Raw genomic sequence first — 25243 nt, forward strand, 5'->3', positions numbered from 1 at the left:
AGGGGGCAAACGGGCAGGAGGCTGATCTGATGTGATACCGCCTCCATGGACATTCTCAATGCCAGAAGGCTCGTGAGTGCGTTGCCGGCCTTTTAAGAATTGGTACGCTCTTTTCTTGAAGGACTCTAAGCCGAATTGGTTCGGAAATACTTCAGTGGGCAGCTGGTGGTGCGCGGCAAATACTGCCTTAAAAAACGCTGAGTTGCATTTGCTTAATAAGCAACAAATCTTTTACTAACAGAGACATATATATAGTGGCCTGGATATTGAACTAAGTCTGTGCTAAATTTCTAATATCTAGATCTGTCTCCAGAGATATTATGGGTTAACACAACTGTCAACTTTTCCCATAAGGATAGGCACTCTCATGATTGCTTTTGCTTATGCAAGATTAAATTGAAGTTTATATGTCAAGTCGATAATAAATCAAGGTATAGGTATAGGGGCACAATAATTAATACACTTCATATTCTTACTCTTTGAAGCGCTCCAAAACGTCTGAGAACATGTATCGAAACACCGGTAATAGGCCCGGTATACCTCGATATCTATCTAACAAACTGAGGGTAGGCTGTGGTTGAATGTTTATCTACCCGCCTAACTTTACAATAGTGGACCATGATTCATGGGTATACCCAAAGCTGATTTTAGGTTTAAAAACTTTATTTCTCAAAAAAGACAAAAATGCCACTTACATGAGAATAAAACATAACATTAACATTACATTATCGTCGTTCTTAAAATAATCACAATAAAAAGATGCAATAAACTTAAAAGTAATAAATTAAATATTAATTATAAGAAATTATTTTAAAAGTAATTTTGTCCAAAATGTTAAGGATCCCATAAGTGAACACAGATTAGATCTGATGTGCTCAATTTGTAATTTTAATAAAATATGATTTTAATAAAATCACCTGCAAAAAGATACTCTATTTTAGGCCGAGAACTTCTAACATACAACTAACCAATGTATGGTGCAATTATTTCCCAATAGTAAAATTTTTGGCATCAATTAAACTTTATTAAATTTAACGTTAATAACTTCAAAGGGTACATATCTGTGGTAGTGTCATCACTTATTAATTTATCGTTGATAGCGTATGGCATTTTGTCAATATAATATTACAATTCGAAAATGAGTTGTTAGCGGTTATAGGTGCGTTCAATTTTGAAGTCGTGCGGTCGCACGCACGATACGTACCAATTGATTTTGCTATGCGCGCAATTAACTCTCTCAAATATAGTGAAGGTAGCAACATGATAAAACTACATGTCTTTGGCCAAGATAATGAAAGACAGATTGAGACACCACAGTGCAGAGCATTAGATTACAGAGGTCTACATTATCTATCGTGAAAATATTATAGAGTATCTATATTCTTGTCTTGAGTCTAAATCTTGCCCTTAGAGTATGTGCCACCACTGAATGCCGGTAGACGCGGCGCTAGCGAGTAGCGCGGCGTAATAATATGTTTCTAGTGCTAGGTGGAAGGCTAATTTACCCCAACGTAACATAAATTAATGTAAAATTCGCGAACTAGTCTCAAAGATTTGCTTCTATTGTTTTACCTTAAAACGAATAAAATAATATTTCACTGTAACGACAAATTTAGTTCCAGGGTTCCCGTCGGCAATGAGTGGTGGCGCGGACTTTACAGTCCCATACATACATACATACTTTTCTTGGCCGGTAAGAGCGTCGCTGTCATGGATATTAGTATTGCCAGTAAATAAAAATTAACCAGTATAAGGGGAATAATTTGAATGCAGGCTAACTTAATAATTTATTGAAATGCCTTAATAAAATAGTATGTAGAAAATACAGTTCTAGGCTTAAATAAATATGATACAAACTTAAGAACAACTGATATGATAGGTTTTGTTACCTGTACTATTAATATAATATATTTTAAGATACCTAGCAATCAGAACCGTTCGATAATAAAAAAATTGCCATTGTAATTAATAATGCAGGGAATAAAAATAAATACATTTTAGTTGGATTGTTATTAGATCTTGGTAGATAGCAAAATTATTTATTGTACGCAAGAAATGACATCTAACTGACAATGTCAGTCTGACATTTCAAAATGGCGACGGTAGTACCAATTTCAGCGCGCCGGCCAAGAAAAGTATGTGGCACTGTAAACAATTCGGCGAAGCCCGTCAGTCACATAAAAACATAGTTTCCTATTTATGAAAATTATTATTGCGGAAATCTGCAGCCACCATGGTGGCCCATTATAGTGGCGGGAATTCCAGATTGACAATATAGAAAATGCATTTTTGACTTGACACTTAATAAACGCAATAGCCGAAGGAATGAATATTCGGTACAATACACAATAATACTTTAAGTTAATCCAATTAACTAGCTTTGTGTCTGGTGTTGACATCGTTGTTGAAATATTTTGTATGTTTAATTTGTTCAAAAATTCATTATTCTGGGAAAGTCACTTCAAGCAAGAGCTTAATTAAGGCTAAATTACAAAATGTCTTAATTGTTACTTATTATTGTTACTGGTTCTTAATTTAATATAATTTTTTTTTGTACATATTTACTTTAGGTATTTTAAAGAACCACTTAAGTTTAGTTCGAAAATGAATTTCCGCCTGAGATGCCTTTGTGATCATTTTTTTTCCAGTTTCTTTGAAATAAGTTCCTTTTGTTGGAGAGCTAAGAAAGCAGTAATGTTCATAAAATAAACTGGAAGTGAAGATTCATAACGTTTGTTTTAGGTTCTTGAGGCATTTTAGTGAAAAAAAATCTAAACATCTGTTTAGATTTTTTTATCTAATGAAATGTAATTTTAATTTGTATCGATAATAATTGTTGTATTTATACCAATATGTTATTGGTAATGGGTTATTTATAAATAAATAAACAGTATTTAATCATATTTATAAATGAGATGAAAGAATTATATGTATTTATATTGAACCTTTTTTTAAATACATTTTTGATTTTGAATTTATTTTGACTAAAAACACACACTCAAAAATTATACCGTTCGAGCGAAGATAAATGCGCACATAAAAAGAAAGCACAGCCGGGAATCGAACCTACGACCTCAGGGATGAGAGTCGCACGCTGAAGCCACTAGGCCAACACTGTTTTTAAACGGTTTTATTTAGCTCACCCCGTTTGTTTTATTCTTGGGTCAAATTTAGTAATTCAAATTTCACCCTCTTCCTGTCAACCGATTAATCTGAAATTTTGTATACACTTTGGATTTTGGTGACAATACAATAAACTAAATAAATAAAATAAAAAAATAAATATTATATAATATTTATTTTTTTATTATATAATATATATATAACATTATATTAAAAACCGTATCTATTTTATTAATTAAATATATATTATATTTATATTATAGAATTGATTTATTTATATAAACTAACTGGCAAGGAACCTTGCAATAATGAAGCACTAAATGAATTAAACAGAATGCGAAATAAAAACTAAAAACTAGAAAATAAAAATAGGTAAAAAAACTTTTTAAGTTAAACGGTTTTATGTTAAACATACATTGCAATGTTTAAGATAAATGTACTAAAAACCAAAAAATAATAAAATAGATACAGTCGTGGGAATTATAAACATATGCATAGACTAGACTAAAATAAAACCGTAGGGCACGTCAATTGTCTACAATCGTTGATTAAAATGTTTGTTTTGTAATGTTACACTATAATTAGGCAGTTGTTCAACCGACAACGATGGACGTGTGATAAGTAGGGCTAGAATGTGGAAACAAGCTAGCAAGCTCGATTATAAGCGAGTTTTAGGGTTTCATAGTGGTGAGCGAGTAGTACTTTTATCATATGTTTTGTCGATTAAAGACAAACTACGAGCAGTGAAACGATTCCTCGCCAGCCAGCAGTGTGAATGTCCAACGATAAACTAGTTGAAACATCTCTTTTATTTACATGGAGTGTATAACTATTGGAATTTCCATGAGCAAGAAAATAGTAAGTAATTTCAGGACGTCTGCGGGCCAACTGCCTATTTTAACGACGAATTAAACGATTCTTCTATCGCACATTAAGTCGATAATTTGTAGACAATTGACGTGCCCCACGGTTTTATTTTAGTCTAGTCTATGCATATGTTTATAATTCCCACGACTGTATCTATTTTATTATTTTTTGGTTTTTAGTACATTTATCTTAAACATTGCAATGTATGTTTAACATAAAACCGTTTAACTTAAAAAGTTTTTTTACCTATTTTTTTAACTGCTTACAACAAATTCTTCTTCTAATTTTTAACAGTATACGCAACTTGGAAGAGAATAGCATACGCGACTGCATAGTTTTTAACACTACAGCGTTAGTGTGTGAGCGCATGTGAGTGAATGTGTGAGTGTAATGTGTATGAATCAACTACATGTTAGGTCTCAGTAGCTTCTCCAACTCTGCGTAAGGTGTGATCAAAAACCAGTCCTTAAAAAGTTTTTTAAACTAGGTGGTGAGCGTGTAGATGTTTAGGAGCCTATAACTTATTCAGTGGCGTAACAATAGGGTGGCAGGGCTGGCAAAATGCCACGGGCCCCCGACCCAAGAGGGCCCCTGTCCAAGAAATATGATGTTCTATGGATAAATATGAAGTCTCCAATACGCATTGGGCTAGCGTGGGGACTACAGACCATTCCCTCTCGCTTAAGAAAGGAGCCCTATAGCCATTAGTGGGACATATACAACTTGTAATTGAGTACGCTGAAAATCTCGAAGTTTATTAAAATTAAACTGAGTACAACGGGACGATTTTTACTGATAGGGCCCGATTAAAATTTGCCACGGGCCCCAGATGGTATAGTTACGCCACTGAACTTATTGAAGATGTGGTCTGCCTGCATATTGCGTCTGGCGAGTCACTGTCTGACCGTAATTGATATCGTGTTTCAGCTAACAAGCAATGTTAGTAATACTTTTGTAATACCTAGTCTTACCGCAACATAGCGACGTCGTTAACGACGGTATCAGGATCGTACTGGGGGTGAATGACCGCTTCGGTGACTCTCATTTCCACTTCACCATAACCGTGTACCAGGAGATCATGTTCGCCCAATCGCACATAGAGACGTTTTCGAATACAATGTGCCGCGGTGACCACCCATCGCAGGGATACTAGTGTACCGCCGCAGAATGCTTCCTGGAAGAAAAGTTTACGTTAATAAGTGATACGTTCTAGTGGCCCTTCCTACGCTTTGTGTTATGTATCATAATGACATACACATAAACACACAAAATAATAATAATAATCAAAAAAGAAAAATTATGAAAAGAAAAAACAGGAATAAGGAACATTTTAAGTGTGTAATGTGTGTGTGCCCTGGCTCAGCATTATGCTGTGGAGCAGACGTGTTCAACAGCGCTGGTCATTCATCCAGAGATCACAACAGTTAGTTTGCGCCTTAGACGCAAAAAAAAAGAATGTAATAATAATCTTTTGAAAAACTTCCAAGACTGCATTAAAATTATTCCCTTTCACTACTTTTACTACTTATTCTTGACCCACTTGAAATATATTATGTTAGCATTAGCTAACAACAACAAGAATGTTTACAACGTCTATGTTTATTATAACGAAGTTTTCAAAAGCAATTAAGACATTTAACTTTTCACCCGCACTTCGTACGTGAAACATTTGTTTACCTACCTATGTATAATAATGTAGCGTAGGAAATAAATCTTGGTAAAAGTCCTTCTTACTTTTGTAAGGTTTTAAGTGATTTAACTCAGTGTAAATAATTTTTCAAAGTCAAAATTGCGTACAGTGGCGTCAGTATTATTTTCGTTAAAGAAATTTTTTAATTATAATTATGTATTAGCATATTATGAAAAACATATACTGTACTTATAGCTTGATAGCTAGATTTATAGTCAAAATTTATATATTCGTGTAGATAACTTACTAACGCCAAAAAAAATTACAAGACTAACTATAGGGTATTTCAACAAGAAGTTTGTTTTTCAATTGTGGCAACACCGAGAACGTGATAGTTTTGACATTTAGTTTTTGGCGGTATTCGTAGCAGGTGCTTTGGCAATTATTACAATGAATTCAATTTCGCTCGAAAATCGCATTAAAATAATTCAAATCCACTATAAAAATGGTGGTTCTGTTAAAGTTACATTTCGTAAAATTCGTGATATTTTCGGCCAGCATAATCGTCCTTCTGAGACCGCTGTTAAGAATTTGGTCGCGAAATTTGAGTCGACAGGCTCGGTACAAAATGTGCCAACACCAACACGTGTTCGACCGCGTCGTTCAACAGAAAACATCGCCGCCGTGAGCCACAGTGTTGAAGAAGATCAAAATTTGTCAATTTCACGACGTTCTCAACAATTGGGGTTATCCAAAAGCACAACATGGCGAATTTTGCGAAAGGATTTGGCTTTGAAGCCTTACAAGATTCAACTGGTGCAGGAATTAAAGCTGATCGACCATTCAAATCGCCGCAGATTCGCTCAGTTCATTCAGGAACAACCTGCTGGTTTTTCTGAAAAAATCATTTTTTCAGACGAAGCCCATTTTCATTTGTCAGGGTACGTCAACAAGCAAAATTGTCGCATTTGGGCTTCTGAAAATCCTAAAGCAATTATTGAGAAGGCTTTGCATACTCAACGTGTTACTGTGTGGTGCACTATGTGGTCTGGAGGCGTGATTGGGCCGTTTTTTTTCGAAGATGAGGCTGGAAATGCGGTAACAGTCAATGGATCACGGTATCGCGAGATGTTAACCACTAAATTTTGGCCTATTATTGATGACATGGATATCACTGAAATGTGGTTTCAACAGGACGGTGCCACATGTCACACAGCCAATGAAACGATCAATTTATTGCAAACCAAATTTCCCGAGCGCATAATTTCGCGAAATTCAGCTGTTAAGTGGCCAGCCAGATCGTGTGATTTAACACCACTGGATTATTTTTTGTGGGGCTATGTTAAAGACAGAGTCTATACGGAGCCAATCGAATCGATTGCAGCCTTAAAACTCAAAATCCGTGATGTCATTAACGAAATAGACCCTCCATTTTGCCAAAAAGTGATTAAAAATTTTGATGAAAGAATCAACATCTGTCAGCGTGGTCGTGGTGGACATTTGCCAGATATCATTTTTCATTCATAATTGCCAAACTTTTCTCTTTGTAATACAATAAAAATTTTATTCATTTTCCTCTAAATTCTTTGTTTTATTTTGTTTTAGAAAACAAAGTTCTTGTTGAAAAACCCTTTATATATATAATAACGCCAAACTAAATTATAAATAACGTAACGTAGTGTATTTTATTCTTCTTCTATACTCTCTCGGTAAAATAGTATTTAAGCGTTATATTTGTAATTAAACCTATAAATTTGGTTAACTCGGAGATTGTCAAACTTTCGCAATACAAACTCATCAAAAGTATTAAACGCCTGTTAGTATCTTCTGTGCTCTTCCGTCCTACAAAATCAGCCGACTGCGTAGCGTCTACTAGCGTAACCGCGTTAGCATAATCTTATATAAACTCTAGTCTTATGCATTTATGCAATAACAAGATAGTGCATGTACATAAATACTAGACACCTCGCACACAAACTCAAAAACCCACACACACAGTTTTTTTAAGATCTTATATTTTGATATCCTTTTTTTGAAGTGAAACTTCTTAAGGCGCATGAGGGTAAAATTTTAAAAACGTCACGAAGATGTGCACCGTTTTGTCGAAGAAAAGGGAGAGAGCGATTGAGACCGATTGAGAGAGAGTGAGAAGGGTGAATTACCTCATAGAATTATTTTTTTTTAATTAAAATTACGTAAAGAGAATTTATGAAATATTAGTATTTTATATTTTATGCAAAATAGTTTATTGAAATCTCAAATGACGAATTGTAAATTAAAATGCCATGTGTTTTTATTATCTAAGAAATACATTAAAAATTCAATACTTTTAATATTTTAATGACAATTAAATTTATTAAATTCCTAACATATCTTCCTTTTTCCCTCCCTCTAAGTCTCAAAGAAATCTAAAGTTTTAGATTTGTATAAAAATGAACAAGAGTTAAAAATTAGTTTGACAAAGAAGTTTTCAAACCAAGTGAATAACAAACCACGGAAGATGATCTGGTCACTCACAGGGATGTCCATAGTTTTGTTTTTTTCGCGAAACAATCTACGCAGTAGAGCAGTGTTGGCCTAGTGGCTTCAGCGTGCGACAATGCTACCTGGTCGTAGGTTCGATCCCCGGCTGTGCACACATGATTATTTTTTTTTATATTTTTAATCTACGCAGTATAGTGTTATATGATGTTTAAATAATCACCTTGTAACGGTTCAACACAGCGACTTGCCAAATCCATTTTCCAGGTGGAGCAGGCCTTCCACCAATAATCCTAACCATATCTTGCATACGTGCTCTCAATCTACTCGTCGGAGATCCTCGGTATCTTCCAAGCCTCCCACAGGTCATAGCCTGTGAAAATGATCTGGAATCTTCTTCATGGATTGCTGGGGCTGGTGTTGGTAGAGACTCTACCTGGTAATCTAAAAATACGTTAAATTAAGCGTCACTACTTATATATAAATATGTTATTGTTTTTATTGTTATTTTTTTGTGTTGTTCCTTTTGTTATAATAATTAGTATAACGATAATTAATGCATTGTAAAGTTTCTTAATTAAATACATAGTTATATAGACTTTTGTACATTCTTTTGGTTTGTTCTTAAATTTTTATTCCTACCTATGAGTAGCTGTTTTTTTTTATAGCACTGGGTGCAAACGGGCAGGAGGCTCATCTGATATTAAGTGATAACATGCCATGCCATGCCCATGGATACTCTCAATGCCAGTGGGCTCGCGAGTGCGTTGCCGACCTTTTAAATATTGGTACGCTCTTTTACTGAAGGACCTTAAGTCGGTAAAATTCCCAGGTAAAATAATTAGATCAGAGGGGCGAGGCTAAAAATAACTTCAAACGTTTTCTAATAAAAATTATGTTGTTTAAGTTTGCGAAGTTAAATCGGGAAAGTAAAACTCTTAATGAATTGGTAACTTCCGAAATCCTTCATGAGATCGCTCATTAAGCAGAAAGGTGGATTTTAATATTCGTAATTTTATTTGGTTACACAAAGTTTATTATGAGAATAATTTAAACTTTATTAACCAAAATCATATAAAAATATACATCGTAAATTAATTATGTGTGGCGTCATCATGTTAGAATTCGCCAACAAGAACTAGATTTATAACACACATAAACTGTGTAAATAAATCTTAATATTTTTTTTCATTTTTAATTATTTTTTTCCCGAGTCTTTGTGACCGAATAAAATTAACTACGGTTATACCTTGACCTTTTCGCCTGTGCATCTTCGCTCGTATCCAGAGGTGGCAGTAACTTCCCTCCAAATAACAATATGCAGACTGTTTTATTACTTTACGTCCACAGATTGTCCATTTTTGGCAGTGCCTGTAAAATGAAAAGTCTAGAAAATGTTGTGTTACTCTTAGACTTTCAAGAAACTACATAGTAATTAATAAGTGAAGTAATACCAGTTAATAAGTTTACAGAACAATTAAGCATCTCATTTAATTAGATTAAAATATGTACCATTTTTACTTTTTTAGTCTTAGGTATTTTTGTGGTAGTTAGGTATATATATTATTTAGACTTCCTTCCTGTCTTCCTTTTGAATGATATTCAAGTTAAAAAAAATCCTTTTGTATATATAAGTCGTATTAAAAAGATCTATGAAATTTAATACAATATGCTTTAAATTTTTTTCGTTACTCAGTGTGTTTCGTATACCATCACATTGTAACACAAATTACCAGCAAATAGATATATTAAATGTAAGTAAACAATGTTTAAAAAATAATATAAAACTTTAATATCTTTTATTAATAATGGCTTTGTGTTAAATATATATTATAACGATCAATGCATCTTAGAATTTATTATAAATACTAGCTGACCTGGCAAACGTTCTTTCGCCATGTATACGTATATCATTTATATTAAAAAATAGGGGTTGATCGTAGAGGGGTGAAAATTTGGGGTTGTATGTATTTTTTAATGCTGTACCATTAAAACTTTTTATCAAAAAAATTACAAAAAAAATTAGGTCTGGACTGCCCTTAACATTTAGGGGGATGAAAAATAGATGTCCGATTCTCAGACATACCCAATATGCACACAAAATATCACGAGAATCGGTCAAGCCTTTTCGGAGGAGTTTAACTACAAACACCGCGACACGAGAATTTAGGTGATATTTTATTCTTGTTTTATTTTTTTGTATAAAAAGGTAAAATTGTTAACTGTGCTTTATGTGTATGTTTGAATGTGTATTCCGTTTTTGGCTTTTGTCTATAATGTAATTGTTTGGATATTGTTTAATGAGTAGCTGTAGGAATACTGATGAGCAAATAAATAAATAAAGATTTTATTACCTCTTCCTTACAGTCGTGCACTTTTTGGAGCATGTGCTCCAGCTGGTCCAGGGTGAAAACCCCATAAACCTCTTTTGGACATCTACGTTGTCTAATTGCTTTAACCCCACCTAAAATTAATAGATAGATATTTCTATAGAGGCCAAACTTATCTCTCTATCAGAAGCAACAATAGATATGTGCAAGCAATATATTATTAAAATATTTTTTATAGAACAGGAAAACGGGCAGGAAGCTCATATGATGTTAAGTGATACCGCCGCCCATGGACACTCTTAATAGGGCTCGCGAGTGCGCAGCCGGTCTTTTAAGAATTGTTACGTTCTTGTTTGAAGGACCCTAAGTTGAATTGGTCCGCAATTACTTTAGCGGGTAGCTGGTTCCACATTTTGGTGATGCACGGCAAAAACTGACTAAATAACACTCAGTTATGGAACGACGGACGTCAAAACGGATACATATACATAAAATTTTGTTGACACGTAAGATTATTATTAAATATGAAAAACTAATGCATTTGTCAATAGCAACTCTAATTTTACATATAGCTATTATAGCTTGATCGTATACCATTAAAATACAAACATACGACACAAGACATTAACATTAATGATGAAACAGAAGATTTAATAACTGTTACTCTGTAACACACCCACTCCCCCACACATATACACACACCCAAACGCGCGCGCGCACACACAAGCACACACCAAATTTATTTTAACGACTCCGTTTGGAATGTTTTCTTTTAGCATCTACTTATTTTCTTCTATTGTATCTTATGACAATGACCTGATTGTACGTGTTCCGGTGGTGGAGAGGCTGGCTAACTGTCACTCAGGTATCCTGTTACAGAGACCAGTTTCTCACATACACTTCCTAATGTTATCATCTTAGTTTAATCATAATAACCTTGTATGTATATGTGAGAGAAGAAATAAAGATTATTATTATTATAATTAAGTAATAAAATAAAATGTTATATATAAATAAATCACAAATAGGTAAGGAATCCACTATATGCGATCAATTCGCAACGCGTTGAAAGCATTCAGAGATCTTTTACGCGACACCTAGCTTTCATAAGCAGAGGATTTTCACATAGACATCCGTACCATCAGCGACTTAAAAAATTTAATATGATATCACTGTATGATCGGAGAACTTTAGCCGGTGTTACCTTCTTATATAAATTGCTAAATAATCATATAAAGAGCAGTGACCTCTTACAGGATATCAAAATTGTCGTCCCTTACTCATTCCCTAGTAGTGATATACATTTACAACTTTTTTTGTATTTTTGAGTTTCAAGTAGCTGTCAATTGTTTTTGTTTTGTGTCCCGTGAGTTGTAATTACTTGGTTTTTAGTAAACTTGATTAAAAATCTGAGACCAAAACCAAATATTTAAGCGTCTATTTCATAAAATAAGGCTACGCCATAACTTGTATTTAAGTTCATCATAAGGTGGAGACATTTTCCCTACTTAAAACTTGTGCAACTTTCAGATTTAGTTTAAATTACGACTGGCAACACTTAAACGTGTTAATCAGGAAACAAGCTGAAAGTTTCTTAAGATATAAAGTTTTCTATATGAGTATAAAGATAATTTATGTCATACACTATGTGACGGAGTATACGTCATTACGTTCCTAAGTTCGATTGGTGAAAGAATAGGAATTGTGTAGGAAGAAACAAAAGGCAGATTATTTTTAAAATAACACAATAATTGTTATTAATTTGTTTTTTTAACTTAACTTAGTTAAAAACCACAAATTAATAAATATATATAATATACCTACTTATAAAAGATTTGTATTTATGTATATTAGTAACGTATTAGACCTGTAATGCGGGGCTGTAGTTTCCCAAAAGAAATTCTCGGAGCATTGAGGTCGCTTCGTGAAGTGTCCAGGGAACTTCTGAGCTTCTGGAAGGAGCTACGCTGTCTCAATTACGCACAACAGATCAAATGGGCGTCTGAGTGTGAAAAATGAGTCCACACTACATACTACGTAAGCAAAAACTACTGGAATTCCACAATATTGTTGTTGATGACGAAGACATCATACCCGAAAACGCGCTTACAAAGTTATTCCATCCAGTAAGGATATACAGCCAAAAAAAAAAATACCATCACACGTCCGTCGTACCACAACGGTGATTAAGGCAGTATTTACGCACCACCACTTTGTGGAACTAGCTGCCCACTGAATATTTCCGAACCAATTGGACTTAGGGTCCTTCGAGAAAAGAGCGTACTAATTCTTGCCGGCAGCGCACTTGCGATTGTCCAATGTGAATGTCCATGGGCGGCGGTATCACTTAACATCAGGTGAGCCTCCTGCCCGTTTGCCTCCTATTACATAAAAAAACTCCACATTAAAAATGCTATATTATATATTACTAATATTGTAACTAAGGTATGAATAGCATCTACACAACTGATTCTTTTGCCTTGAGTTCAAAGGTATTTTTATCGTATTATGATTTGTTATCTACTAGACTTACCACTTTAATTTTCATACGTCCTTCCTCACTATCTTCCCGTCCTCGCGACTCACGCGCCGCGCAACTGTAAACACGGTTTGTTTCCGTATATGAATATCAACAAACCAATTCCAACATTTCCTCGCTCATAAGTATCGCAATACAGCGATGAAATTTAATGAAACGAGATATAATGCCGGACGAAACTTATAAAATTTATTCTGTTGGCCTAGTGGCTTCAGCGTGCGACTCTCATACCTGAGGTCGTAGGTTCGATCCCGGCTGTGCACCAATGGAGATTATCTCTATTTGCGCATTTAACATTTGCTCGAACGGTGAAGGAAAACATCGTGAGGAAACCGACATGTCTTAGACCCAAAAAGTCGCGTGTGTCAGGCACTGCAGGCTAATCACCTACTTGCCTATTAGATTTCAAAATGATCATGAAACATATTCAGAAATCTGATGCCAAGATCTAAACAGGTTGTAGCGCCACTGATTTATTTTTATTTTACATATTTTCAATTACAGTAGATATTTAAGGGTTTCATTTTTATAACGTTTAAATATGTTAGATATCAAGATTCACTAGGTAATAGTGCATAGTAAATCTGGAACCCTGTGTACAATTAACAAGTGAGCAATTGGTGAAGGTTGGGAAACCGGCATGTCTCAGTAACTATATCGGTGTATGACATTCGCCAATTCGCACTTGGCCAGCGTGAAGAAATAAGTCATTGAAAACATCTTAGGAGAGCAAAAATTAACATGTTGATGCTGATGTACTCATTGTTTTAAAGAATAAGAATGGTCATTATCCTCCTCCCCCCTTAATATTTTATTATTTTAAACGCAATAACGCATGTATCTTAACTAATTATACGAAGAGTTTTTAGTTTTTGAGTCTACATTACACGCTTCAATATTATTAATCTGTGTTTAAGATTTTTCATGTCATCTGTCAACTTAATGTCAAAGATTTTGGTTAGTAGTCTTTGCAAATTAAAAAAAAACGTTATTTTTATTATAACCATAGACGGTGAAAACGTCTAATACAAAATATGAAGAAAGAATTTGCTCTAAATAATTTTTACAAGTCTAAAACTCTATCTTATTTCTTTGATTTCATTATGGACAATCCACTCAAATGTAATACCCACCGAGCAACTTCAATTCTGAAAGAATCGCCGCAAATGTTTCTACGTAAGCAGTGTCGCCGCCTAGTTTTACGACCGGCTTGGCATGCACTCCACCTTCCCCATTCCGAGTAAATTGGTGTCTTCTCATCACCTAAAAGGGGATTAAAGCAATAAAGCTAGCAAGCTTCTAATTCGTTTCATTTTCGGCTTGTAATTCCGAATAGTTTGCCCGATTCTATAAATTCTTCGTAACATTCTACATCTCCATTTATTCGTAAGATAAATTATATGGTTTAGTTTTATAATAACGGAGGTCCTGGGTTTGAATGTGAACATTAAACAAAGGAGTGGGGGGAAAGATTGCGCATCGTACACAAACGCGGGACACAACGCTTATGCGCAGGCTAGGACGTTTGTTCAAGATGTTTGCCGGTATTTGTACAATGATTCTGTGTGTCCGTTTTGAAAGTCCATTTGTCATTCCTTATAATTCTGACAATTCATAAGTGTTGCTACTAATTATCACTCGCCGTTAAACCACTTTTAATGTAGAGCACCGCATTTAATATAATAGATACATTCACTAACAAACAAAATGTATGTATAGACTCAGTTGTTCAGACTCGTATTGCAATTGAAAAATGTGCACGGCCAAAAACGTTTGCCATCTCTGACATGTCAGAAAATGATAGCCGTCAGAATTCTACGGAATTAAAAATCGGAGTATAAACATTCCCTTTCGTATCCTTTTCATGTCCTCTTTAAACCCATAGGTTTATATAATAATAAATACCTAATAACAGATGTACTAATCAATTTAATAAGGTTCAATGCTCACCGTTATCAAAATCTTTCCGCACGTGGTCTTCAATAGCTACACCAGACAATACATCGCTATCGAGCTGAAAGAGAATAAATAATAAAATACAATCAATCTGGGTCAAATCTTTACCCATTGTCAATTTTACCCAATATTGAAATGCATTTCTATGCAATAGCTGCACAATTACACTATAGCTAATATTTCCGTTTGAAATTGATTTCCGATAGTTGGCATAGAAAATTACCATTTTTATTAGATTTAGCCATCGTACCTGTATAGGTAGCCCACAAGATCATCTAATGAAGAATGAATGTACATACATTAGAAGTATAAAATAACATTTATATACTAAACTAGCGACCCGCCCCGGCCTTGCACGGGTATAAAATATATAGTCTATGTCACTCACTGAAAAAATGATAAAAATCGATCCAGTAGTTTTGATTTATTCATTACTGCTTGTGGCCCGCACGCCATAAATTTGGATATTTTGGTATATCTCGTAGGGTTCAGCCTGCGTTTCCAATGTAAGCGGAAAAAATTTAATTATTTACGACATCACATTAGAAATCTCAAAAATAACAGTATTTCTCCACTATTTAATGGATGTTATTATACATATAAACCTTCCTCTTTAATCACTCTATCTACTAAAAAAAACCCCATCAAAATCCGTTGCGTAGTTTTAAAGATTTAAGCATACATAGGGATATAGGGACAGAGAAAGCGACTTTGTTTTATACTATGTAGTGATGTTCAATGTTAGGAATCTCTCATTCGGATACAACATAATAATCGCTATTTATGCAAAGCTTGATATATTCGGTAGCGGGCTGATCAATTTAAAAAAAGCGTTGTTAAGCGAATAAAATTCTCAAATTCTCAACTTATTTTCAAATAGGAAATTTCTGAAGTGTAATATTTTTAGTACTTTTTGTAGAATTTATGTTTATCGTAATTGTCATGTATTTTAGAATAGATAGATAGTGTAGAAAATGTTTTATATAATGATACACACACTTAAATGTGTTTAAATTGCTAAATTATTTCAATAACTATGTAATTATTTTTTCAATTTATACTGCGATCAAAAATAATTTTAAATTTATCGCTTTCTCTGTTAAATCTTTTTCAAGTACACAACAGTTAAATATTTTTTTATAGAACAGGAGGCAAAACGGCCAGGAGGCTCATCTAATGTTAAGTGATTCTCAATGCTAGAGGACTCGCGAGTGCGTTGCCGGCCTTTTAAAAATGTATTTAAATTGTAAAAAATATTTTTTCAATTTATACTGCGATCAACAATAATTGTGAATTTACCGCTTTTCCTGCTAGATCTTTTCCGACCACTTGTGCAAATGGAAGGTAGAAGTAAAAATATATTTTCATGATTTCTATTTATAAAGAAATATAAGAAGCTTTTTTAAATAGAAAATAAAAGTGAGGTAAGTACTAAATACTAAATAATATAATTATTTATTTTATTTTATTAGAGGCGCAAACTAGCTGCTGTGGTCTCTGGCAGAATGACCAGCGCTGTGGAACTTTTTGCTCCTCAGCATAATGCTGAGCCAGGGCCAATTACAACCACAGTACACACACATTGCACACTAGAAACGAACCGAATGGCAAAAGAACATTTCTTAATTTTAATTTCTAATTTTTATTGTTTGTGATGTCTTATTTTATTTTATGTTTTCTTTAAGTATTGTTATTTTGTGTGTTTATGTGTGTGTGTTTTTGTAATAAATGTTATGTCTATGTCTAAATAATATTAAAGTCTAAAAATTATTAAATCGAAGGCAATACTTACATTATGACTTACGAACATTTCTAAATCTATAATAAATAAAATTAATGATATATGGCACAGCCGCGTCATTTTTCCTACGCTAATGTGCAGTGACCGGAAATCGGCATCTGAAAAGTTTTAAAGTCTTTAAAATTAAGAAATACAAATTACAATAAATGGTATTACAATTTACATTTATCTCAGTTATAGGTACAATAGATTTATAGAATGTAACGTGTACTCTATAGGACTACACAGGACAGGAAATATTTTGTCAAAAGTTCGACCATATTACCAACTACGGCTTATGGTACTTTTAACTCACAAAAACATACTTAATTTAAATATATGATTAATACAATATGATTACACGTTTTTATTCAAACCCGTAGTTTCTTAGGTTGACCTCACCAACTAACGCAGACTGAGGAAAGGTAGTAATTGTTCTCGTTTTTGCAAAATTTTTCATTGATGCTTCGCTCCTACTAATAGCCTCCTAATAATAGTAGCCTCTATAGCATTTTATTTGATAATTTAGCGTTCCCATATTTTACATTTAAAAGATTTTCATATTTTCAGTGGTTTTACATTTTACAAGCAAACATGAAATCTTTTCTTTTTTAATATAAGAGGTAGATGGCCTTTCATGGTGCGTAAAACCATAAAATATATCGTAAATACTATTTTATTTATTAAAAAAATATTTTGACACATTTGAGCACTTTAGCAAATTTATTTTTAAATGTCTCAGTTTGTGTTTTGAATATGGGACCCGCTAATAGGGGACAAATTTTCAACACATAAAATGTTTAAAATAAACAATTATTTTAACATAGCAACATATTATCAGACACACTAAACAATAAGCATATGTCACTTCAACTAAGACATAACTTTCTCTTACACAGTCATAAACCCGTTGCAAAAATAGTTAAACAAACAGTGGATCAAGAACAATGCAATTAGTGCATACACTTGCGCCTTTTATGTATATAAGAACTGTCGAACAAACAATGGTTCACCCATTATGGTATATAGGTCAAGATAATAGACAAAACTCACCATAGGTGGCTACGAATTATGGCAGCCATTGTACACAAATCTTCAAACCTGAAAACAAAACGCATTAGGATTTTGTCGACTTTATCGTCTCACAACGAGTGTCTAGTATCGACTCGGGTTTTCGTTATTGTTTCGTGAGTTTTGTATCGCAATATCGGATAGCGTTTGTGACGAAAAGGACTAAAAATACCAGTAAACTAACATAGACTATACAGGTTTTAGCGGGAATTTCGCCACAAAATTGTTATCACCTCTATCCAGTGAATAAATTTGTTTTTATAATTCACCTTGTAGTGTATGAACGTGCTAAACTTAGATTTCTCAAAATATATTGAACGCAATTGTATATTATCTTCTTACCTGATTCGTTTTTGTATGAAAATGAGACGACAGCTAAGTTTGTTATGTATTAACTACCTCGATGTGATGAACATTCCTTGTTTACTATTTCAAGGGTTTTTCTTAAAAATTAACAACAAAACTGCAAACGAGATGTCAAAATAGAAATTGTAACCCATACTAGACACTGTACTTAAGATTTGAGTGCAAAACTTTCGAGTTTTATTTTCTTTTAAAGAGTTATGTGATTTGGTTTTTGTACAAAAGTTTGAAAGTGAAATCTTGGGACATGACTCCAAATCTCTCCACTTTTCAAACTTATTTATATTTATGAAATGTACTTTTTTAACCCTAAGCCTATCCCTTTATGTAGCTTTCACTCTGCTACGATGCAAAATAATAAAATATTAATCTGTTTTATGCGTGATTTAGAATTGAATTCAATATAATGCCTTATAAGGCATTTGAAATTGTGTGTGTCCTTTCACAAAAATACAAGGACATTGTAAGAATTCCTAGTCCGTCTAGTGCCACAACAGCCTAAAATTCCTTTAAGCTTGACCGCTTTGTGATAAGTTTGAAAATTTCAGACACGAGTCCTTGGCTACAGATTCGGCTTGAAGGACCAAAATCAGAAAAGAAAATGAAATAGAATATTGACTTTTTTATCAATTTCATACGTACAACAAAATACTTAATACTATGTAATGTAAATACTAAAGACAGTGGAGGCTTAAGACTCGGGTTTTAACAACGACAATTTTGATAATCGCCGCACTTATACAGCAAGTTAACTCGTACGAGAAGAAATATATAGCTTTTACTGTCTCAGAAGATTTAAGATGTCACAAGATATACACCAAATGTATTTATACATAGAAATAACACTGAATAAATAAAAATAATTGATTGGGGAGTATGGTTTACTGTATTGTATTTTTAGTTGTATTAAAGATAGTTTTAGTTCTTCTATTAAAAAAATGCGCTACAACCATTTTAGGTCTGGGTCTCAACTGTTTGGGTAACTGTTTCACGATCATTTCGAATTTTAATAGGCAAATAGGTGATCAGCCTTCTGTGCCTAACACACACCGTCGACTTTTTGGGTATAAGGCAAGCCGGTTTCCTCACGATGTTTTCCTTCACCGTTAAATGCGCTCATAGACAGAAAGTCCATTGGTGCATAGCCGAAGATCGAACCTACGACCTCAGGGGTGAGTATGTATTTGATTCTATGAGTTTTCATATTATAAATGTATATTGCAGAAGAATATTCGGTTCTTGTTGGTAGTTTTAACGCCAATAGAAGACCATTTAAAAATAAAAATCGCCTTAATTCTAGTTAGCTTACTGTTCGTAATATGGAAAAATCAAACAAACTCTTCCAGTAGCATGGTAACTATTTGGTTTTGTAAAAATTTAAAAAACTAAATTAATTACCACTAGTAAATCATTTTTGGAATGCAGTTTTTTGGGCACATCCTTGTTTCTTTCGATCGCACTGATGCCCGGATATTTCCTATGCGGAAAGACTGATGATCTATAACCACAGATCTTTTTTGTCCTAACATATTATAGACATCAAGTCTGTGGCAAACATAGGCAATAATTGTACGCCATAATCAAGCCAAAAAAAATCTTTGTCAATGTATCTCTATATTATCAAACGTAACCTTTTCCTGAATATATTAACTTAGACTGATCAAGCTTTGTAAGCAAGGTCGTATAAAAATGTGTTAAAAATTAATATTCAAAAAATGAGTTGATTAAAACTTTAATATAGGTTATGAAACTTTCATAAAAGAAATTAAGTTTACAAAGACCTCGCTGCGGATAGGACTTACTTGTTTGAGACCTACAATAAACTAAAATTTAAGACTTCCTTTCTGCGTTTATTGAATTTTGTATGAAAAGCCTTACAAAGTTTTTTAATTTCGGTCTGCCCGTCAAAAGTTAAAAACTTAAAATAGTTGACTTTATGAATTTCAACGCATATTAACTGTTTAATTTACTTTTATATACGAGACAAGAAGTAGGTACTTAGAACGTACTGAGAATAGTGATAAGGGGTGTCTACCCCAAAACTTTTTTTTTATGATGCAGCATACAAAAATACAAACTACCCCTAATTTTCACTCCTCTACGATCAACTACTATTTTATATTTAGTAGATAGTTATTTTATTGAACTAAAAAAATGTTTCCTAGAAATAATATACATGGAAAAACAACGTAGTCAACACGGGTCAGCTAGTATAATAATAAAATTATTGAATTAACCAGTAGATTTAGAAAAATAAACTAAGAAAATTTTTTTTGTCATTATAATATGGGGGAATTCAAATTACAGAAACATTTATATTCAAGTCTTGCATAAGGATTACTCTTACACTCGTTAGTGTATTCTTGGTCTAAATATACAAAACATTACGTTACAAGTTTATTATAAGTTTTATTTAAATACTACTCAGCAGGCCAGACTTTTACAATCAAACAAACGTCTCGAACGCGTATAAAAGATTTCCTATGACTAACCAGACCGAAACGTATACCAAACGTAAATAAACAATGAATTTTATTTCGATCCTTTCTTCTGCTTTTAGATCAGGTTTTTTTACGTAATATCACGAGAGTTCACGGCTTTGCCGTGACCACGAATTCCCCATATTCGTTTTTTTATTTTATCGCATAAAAAATAATGTTTGAAATAATCTTATAAGCGCCTCTTTTTCTGTCTTCATCAGACGTTAAGGCAGAATACGTCTGTATCACCTCGTCATCCATCGTTCCACAACTGAGCGTTTTTTAACTATCACTATGTGGAACCAGGTGCCCACCGAAGTATTTCCGAACTAATTCGACTTAGGGCCAAGAAAAGCGAGAACCATTTCTTAAATAGCCAGCAACGTACTTGCAAGCCTTCAAGCAATGTGAGTGTACATGGGCGGCAGTATCAGTTAACATCAGGTGCCGGGCAAACGCCTCTGTTTTATAAAAAAATAAAAGTTACCAATTATGGAGAATATATAGATTTTTACTTCTACCTAATTGCCTGATTGGACGTTTTCCGAAAGTTTCCGGAGATTTATAATTTTACAGGTCTTAACAGGTATACTTCATTCGAGATATTTTATTCGGACTAGAAAATTGCATTTACACCATTTCGACCCCACATTTCAATATAATTCAAGGTAATAAGGCAATTAATTTTCATATAACACTCCTTATATCGTTACGCACATTTATTTGTATAGCTCGCCGGAAACCATTGCGTGTCCCAAACAAAAATTTATCGTTACGGGCCGTTGGCTTCGACCATAAATCTTTCTATCACCGCCCAACCCCGCACTAGACCTTGCCGTCTCGTCAGATGTCGTCAAACTTTGCATAAATACTCAAATTAATATAATTGGTCTTAAACGTTAACTATAGTTTATGGCCGCTATGATGTCAACTATTGAATAATAGATTTGAATCGAGGCATATTCGCAATACTATTTTGATACGATGACCAATGTCCATTAATATAGACAACGAGAGTTTTTTCGTTCAATCTTCGATGATAAAACCTTCACAGAGAAACCTCCTTGCTCATTCAAATCTTTATTTATAATTAGAGAATGGCTGGACTTGGCTAATAATGGTCTTGAAATATTTGTGGAAGTTCAGGGAAGGTGAAAACGGTGGGAAACTTAATAATTTTAATTCTGTATCTAGCTGGGAAATATTTAAAGTCTTTTGTCTTTTTGAAATAAAAAAATGTTATTGTGTTTCATAGCTGTAGTATGAGGTCCAGTCTCTTTGGTATGTTTGTTTCAAAAATTTTGTATTAAGTTTTGACACAAATATATAGAGGTGATACGAAGTTCACCGGGTCATCTAGTTTTAAATAAGAAGAAACATGCTATGGTAGTCTAGCAACGGTTATTGCCGTGGTATGGTTATGTACAGAAAATTGTAAAACACAATCATATCATTAATCTGTAATAAACAGTTACGCTCTCAACAGTTTAGTTGCGCAGTTTCATTTGTACACAACTCATTTTTAGGTTTTTCTCACTAAAAGTCGAATAAAATTATATTTTCCATAGATTACAATTACTTAAATACTTTTGACTTATATAAAGTAACATTTTTAAACACCTGATTTGTAACATAAAATAGTGCTAAAATTTAAAGGTCGTTAACAAATGTTATGGTTCTAATAAAATCAATTAAGAACTACTGAGAGTTTGAACTAAATTAGCAAAGATAATGGTAAAAAGAGTAGTATAATTAACTTTGAAACTATTCGTAGTTATGAAAACATTTACTAAGTTTTCCGAATGCTGACTGCAACTTTTCTGGTGAAACTGAGCTTTTTATTCAAACCTATTTCATGGCTTTGCCTGCTATTAAGAGGTATCCAAAGAAATTGGCAATTTCATTTGATTTGATAACCATCATATTATATTTATTTGCCAATTTTCTTCATAGCAATTTGTTGTGTAACTTATTTTCAGGAGAATTAAATGCAGGAATCAATGTCGATATAAAACTAACGTTTTATCGTAGTGAAGGAGTAATTTTTTGAGTGCTCGTGGCTCAATAGTGTAGGTGTCAAAAAAACATAATTAAAATGGTACATTACAGTTATATATTTATCATAGATAAGTAAAATAAATTTTAGGATAAAAAATTAATGTTTAACGAAGTTTTATACTTGTTGCTAAGGTATTAAATCTATAATCAAATGATAATGAACTACAAATGAGTTCAGTTGATAATTATTTTTATAGAAATAGTGTATAATTTCTACAATTATTTTAAATTGCATTTTGACGTTCAATTTAAAATATTTTCGGCAACAGGATGAAATCTGTTACTATTACGCGTGAATAAAACTGAGTTGATATATATTTTTTTCAATTTGTATCAACTTTGTACCATGGCCTTTTATACATTTACTAGCTGACCGGGCAAACGTCGTTTTGCCATGTATATCATTTATAATAAAAAAATAGGGGTTGATCGTAGAGGGGTGAAAGTTAGGGGTTGTATGTATTATAAAAAAATAAAAACAGAAAAAAAAATCTAAAAATAAAATAAAAATATTTATTTAAAAATATTTATTTTTATTTAATATTTACCCTTAACATTTAGGGGGATGAAAAATAGATGATGTCCGATTCTCAGACATACCCAATATGCACACAAAATTTCATGAGAATCGGTCGAGCCGTTTCGGAGGAGTTTAACCACAAACACCGCGACACGAGAATTTTATATACATATTAGATGTTAAAAATAAATTTAACTTTTAGCATTATTTTAAGTACAGAAATACTTTAAGTTGAGTTACATTGAAATCTATATTATACAGAGAATTGTATTTTGATAACGAATAAACTCAAACTCAAATATTTTAACAAAATTCAGTCTGTCGGAGATATTTAGCGGTCAATTTAAGTTTTAAACCGACATACTCAGTGTGGTTGTGTTGTGCGTACGTTTGAAGCAATCCAGATGATGTAGTCGCAAGAAAAACTATTTGCAGTGCTTCCTTGTGGTTTCCTTCAAAATCCTATTTTTAAATTAATCTTGACTGATAAGAGCTGTTCTATAGCATTAATACTTAATATTATAAAACATTTTTGGTTATACCAATCTTAAGTACTACAGGTTTGAATTTAAAAAAAATATTTTTGTGGAATTTTCTGACAAAGGAACGATTACTTCACGCAACGACCCATTTAAACTCGAAACACACTTCAGAACACAGCATTTGTTTTATATTACACACACAAATATACAGTATTTACAATATTTTTAAACTACATAGTAATAATAATAATAAAAAAATATGACTGGAAAACTAAAACAAATTTAAAAAGTTTGGTGCCTGTGGCAGTGTATTTTTAAAGCATTTCCTCGCTGAATTGCGATACTTATTCGAGGAAAGCACCAGCTCTAGGGTTACCGGGTTTTAGGTTACTCATATACACTGCTACTTTGATAGTAGAACACAATAAGCTACTTACAATATTGTTAAATTCAACTGAACATTTGTACGTAATCATTACATTACATTTTAAAGTGTTGTACAATTATACATTACCTTCATCCCTTAACTACGTTTGTCTAGTACGATGGAGTTTCAACTTTTCATTGTTAAGCCAAGAACGTCACGTAATGAATCGTTTCTTGTCCAGAAAAAGAGTGGAATACCTTGCCTCCCTAGAGATTCATGAGCTCATTCATTCCATAAATAGACACATCATAGACAGGTAAGCTCTCTAACTATATCTCTCTGTAAGGCCGCATATAACTTAACATTAAGTGGGTTTGCAGCTAGACTTCTGTCCAGCCCTGCGATTCTGTAACTCACTTTTCGAACTCACTCAGCGGTTTTCGCATCGGCGGTCGCTCTCAAATCAGTCGTGAAGCAGTCATTTTATGATTTGGCATTCTAATAAACAATAAACTACAAGCTCCCACCTTTTCAGAATTCCAAATCATAAAATGACTGCTTCACGACTGATTTGAGAGCGACCGCCGCTGCGATAACCGCTGTGTGAGTTCGAAAAGTGAGTTACAGAATCGCAAGGCTGGTTTGAATAATTACACTCTAATTTGAGATAGGAGTCTGCTGATATCACATATACTATATCCGACTTTGATGCAACAAGTGATTATCTATAATAATCCAGTGGCACTACAATTATTTATCCCCTATTAAAACGCCATTCATTACAATTTTTAAGAGCACAAAGTAGAAAAATCGCCCATCATACTTTATATGAGCTAGTGTTTCGCACATTCAGTAATTAGGTCAATAACATTAACGTTAACAGTTTGCAATCTTCACTAATCTCTTTAATTACAATACGCAAATCATTTTAACTAGATTAAGAAAATCTAGTTTACGTTTGAATTTCCTTGAATACGTGACACAGACACATTTGTGAGTCATGTTAAGACAAGATTATTGGCCTTTTGTGACACACGTAATTTTTTGGGTACTGCTGTTAGTACTGAAGTTTGTATCCACAATTCTCGGGATTGCAATTTTAGCAATACGATAATGCTCGATGTTTGTTTGGCTATCTACCAAAAATGTATTACACCTAGAATCGTTCCAAGGGTCTCAATTTACGGTTAACCACT

At 33.3% G+C, this 25243-nt stretch overlaps 1 protein-coding gene across 1 annotated transcript in view; it reads right to left on the reverse strand.

Annotated features, from left to right (window-relative positions):
• LOC125056103 (transmembrane protease serine 9) overlaps positions 1 to 25243 on the reverse strand; it is a 51128-nt gene that overhangs the window by 23620 nt on the left and 2265 nt on the right. Inside the window, exons 2-10 of the mRNA XM_047659041.1 lie at positions 17760 to 17807; positions 16719 to 16825; positions 14921 to 14984; positions 14104 to 14233; positions 12965 to 13028; positions 10456 to 10565; positions 9351 to 9472; positions 8325 to 8545; positions 4962 to 5164 (exon numbers count right to left, since the gene is read on the reverse strand). Coding sequence (XP_047514997.1) covers positions 4962 to 5164; positions 8325 to 8545; positions 9351 to 9472; positions 10456 to 10565; positions 12965 to 13028; positions 14104 to 14233; positions 14921 to 14984; positions 16719 to 16787 — 983 coding nt within the window. The 5' untranslated portion in view covers positions 16788 to 16825; positions 17760 to 17807. The remainder of the gene's footprint in view (positions 1 to 4961; positions 5165 to 8324; positions 8546 to 9350; positions 9473 to 10455; positions 10566 to 12964; positions 13029 to 14103; positions 14234 to 14920; positions 14985 to 16718; positions 16826 to 17759; positions 17808 to 25243) is intronic.

The sequence above is a fragment of the Pieris napi genome, chromosome 14 (assembly GCF_905475465.1).
Source record: "Pieris napi chromosome 14, ilPieNapi1.2, whole genome shotgun sequence".
Taxonomy (NCBI): Eukaryota; Metazoa; Arthropoda; class Insecta; order Lepidoptera; family Pieridae; genus Pieris; species Pieris napi.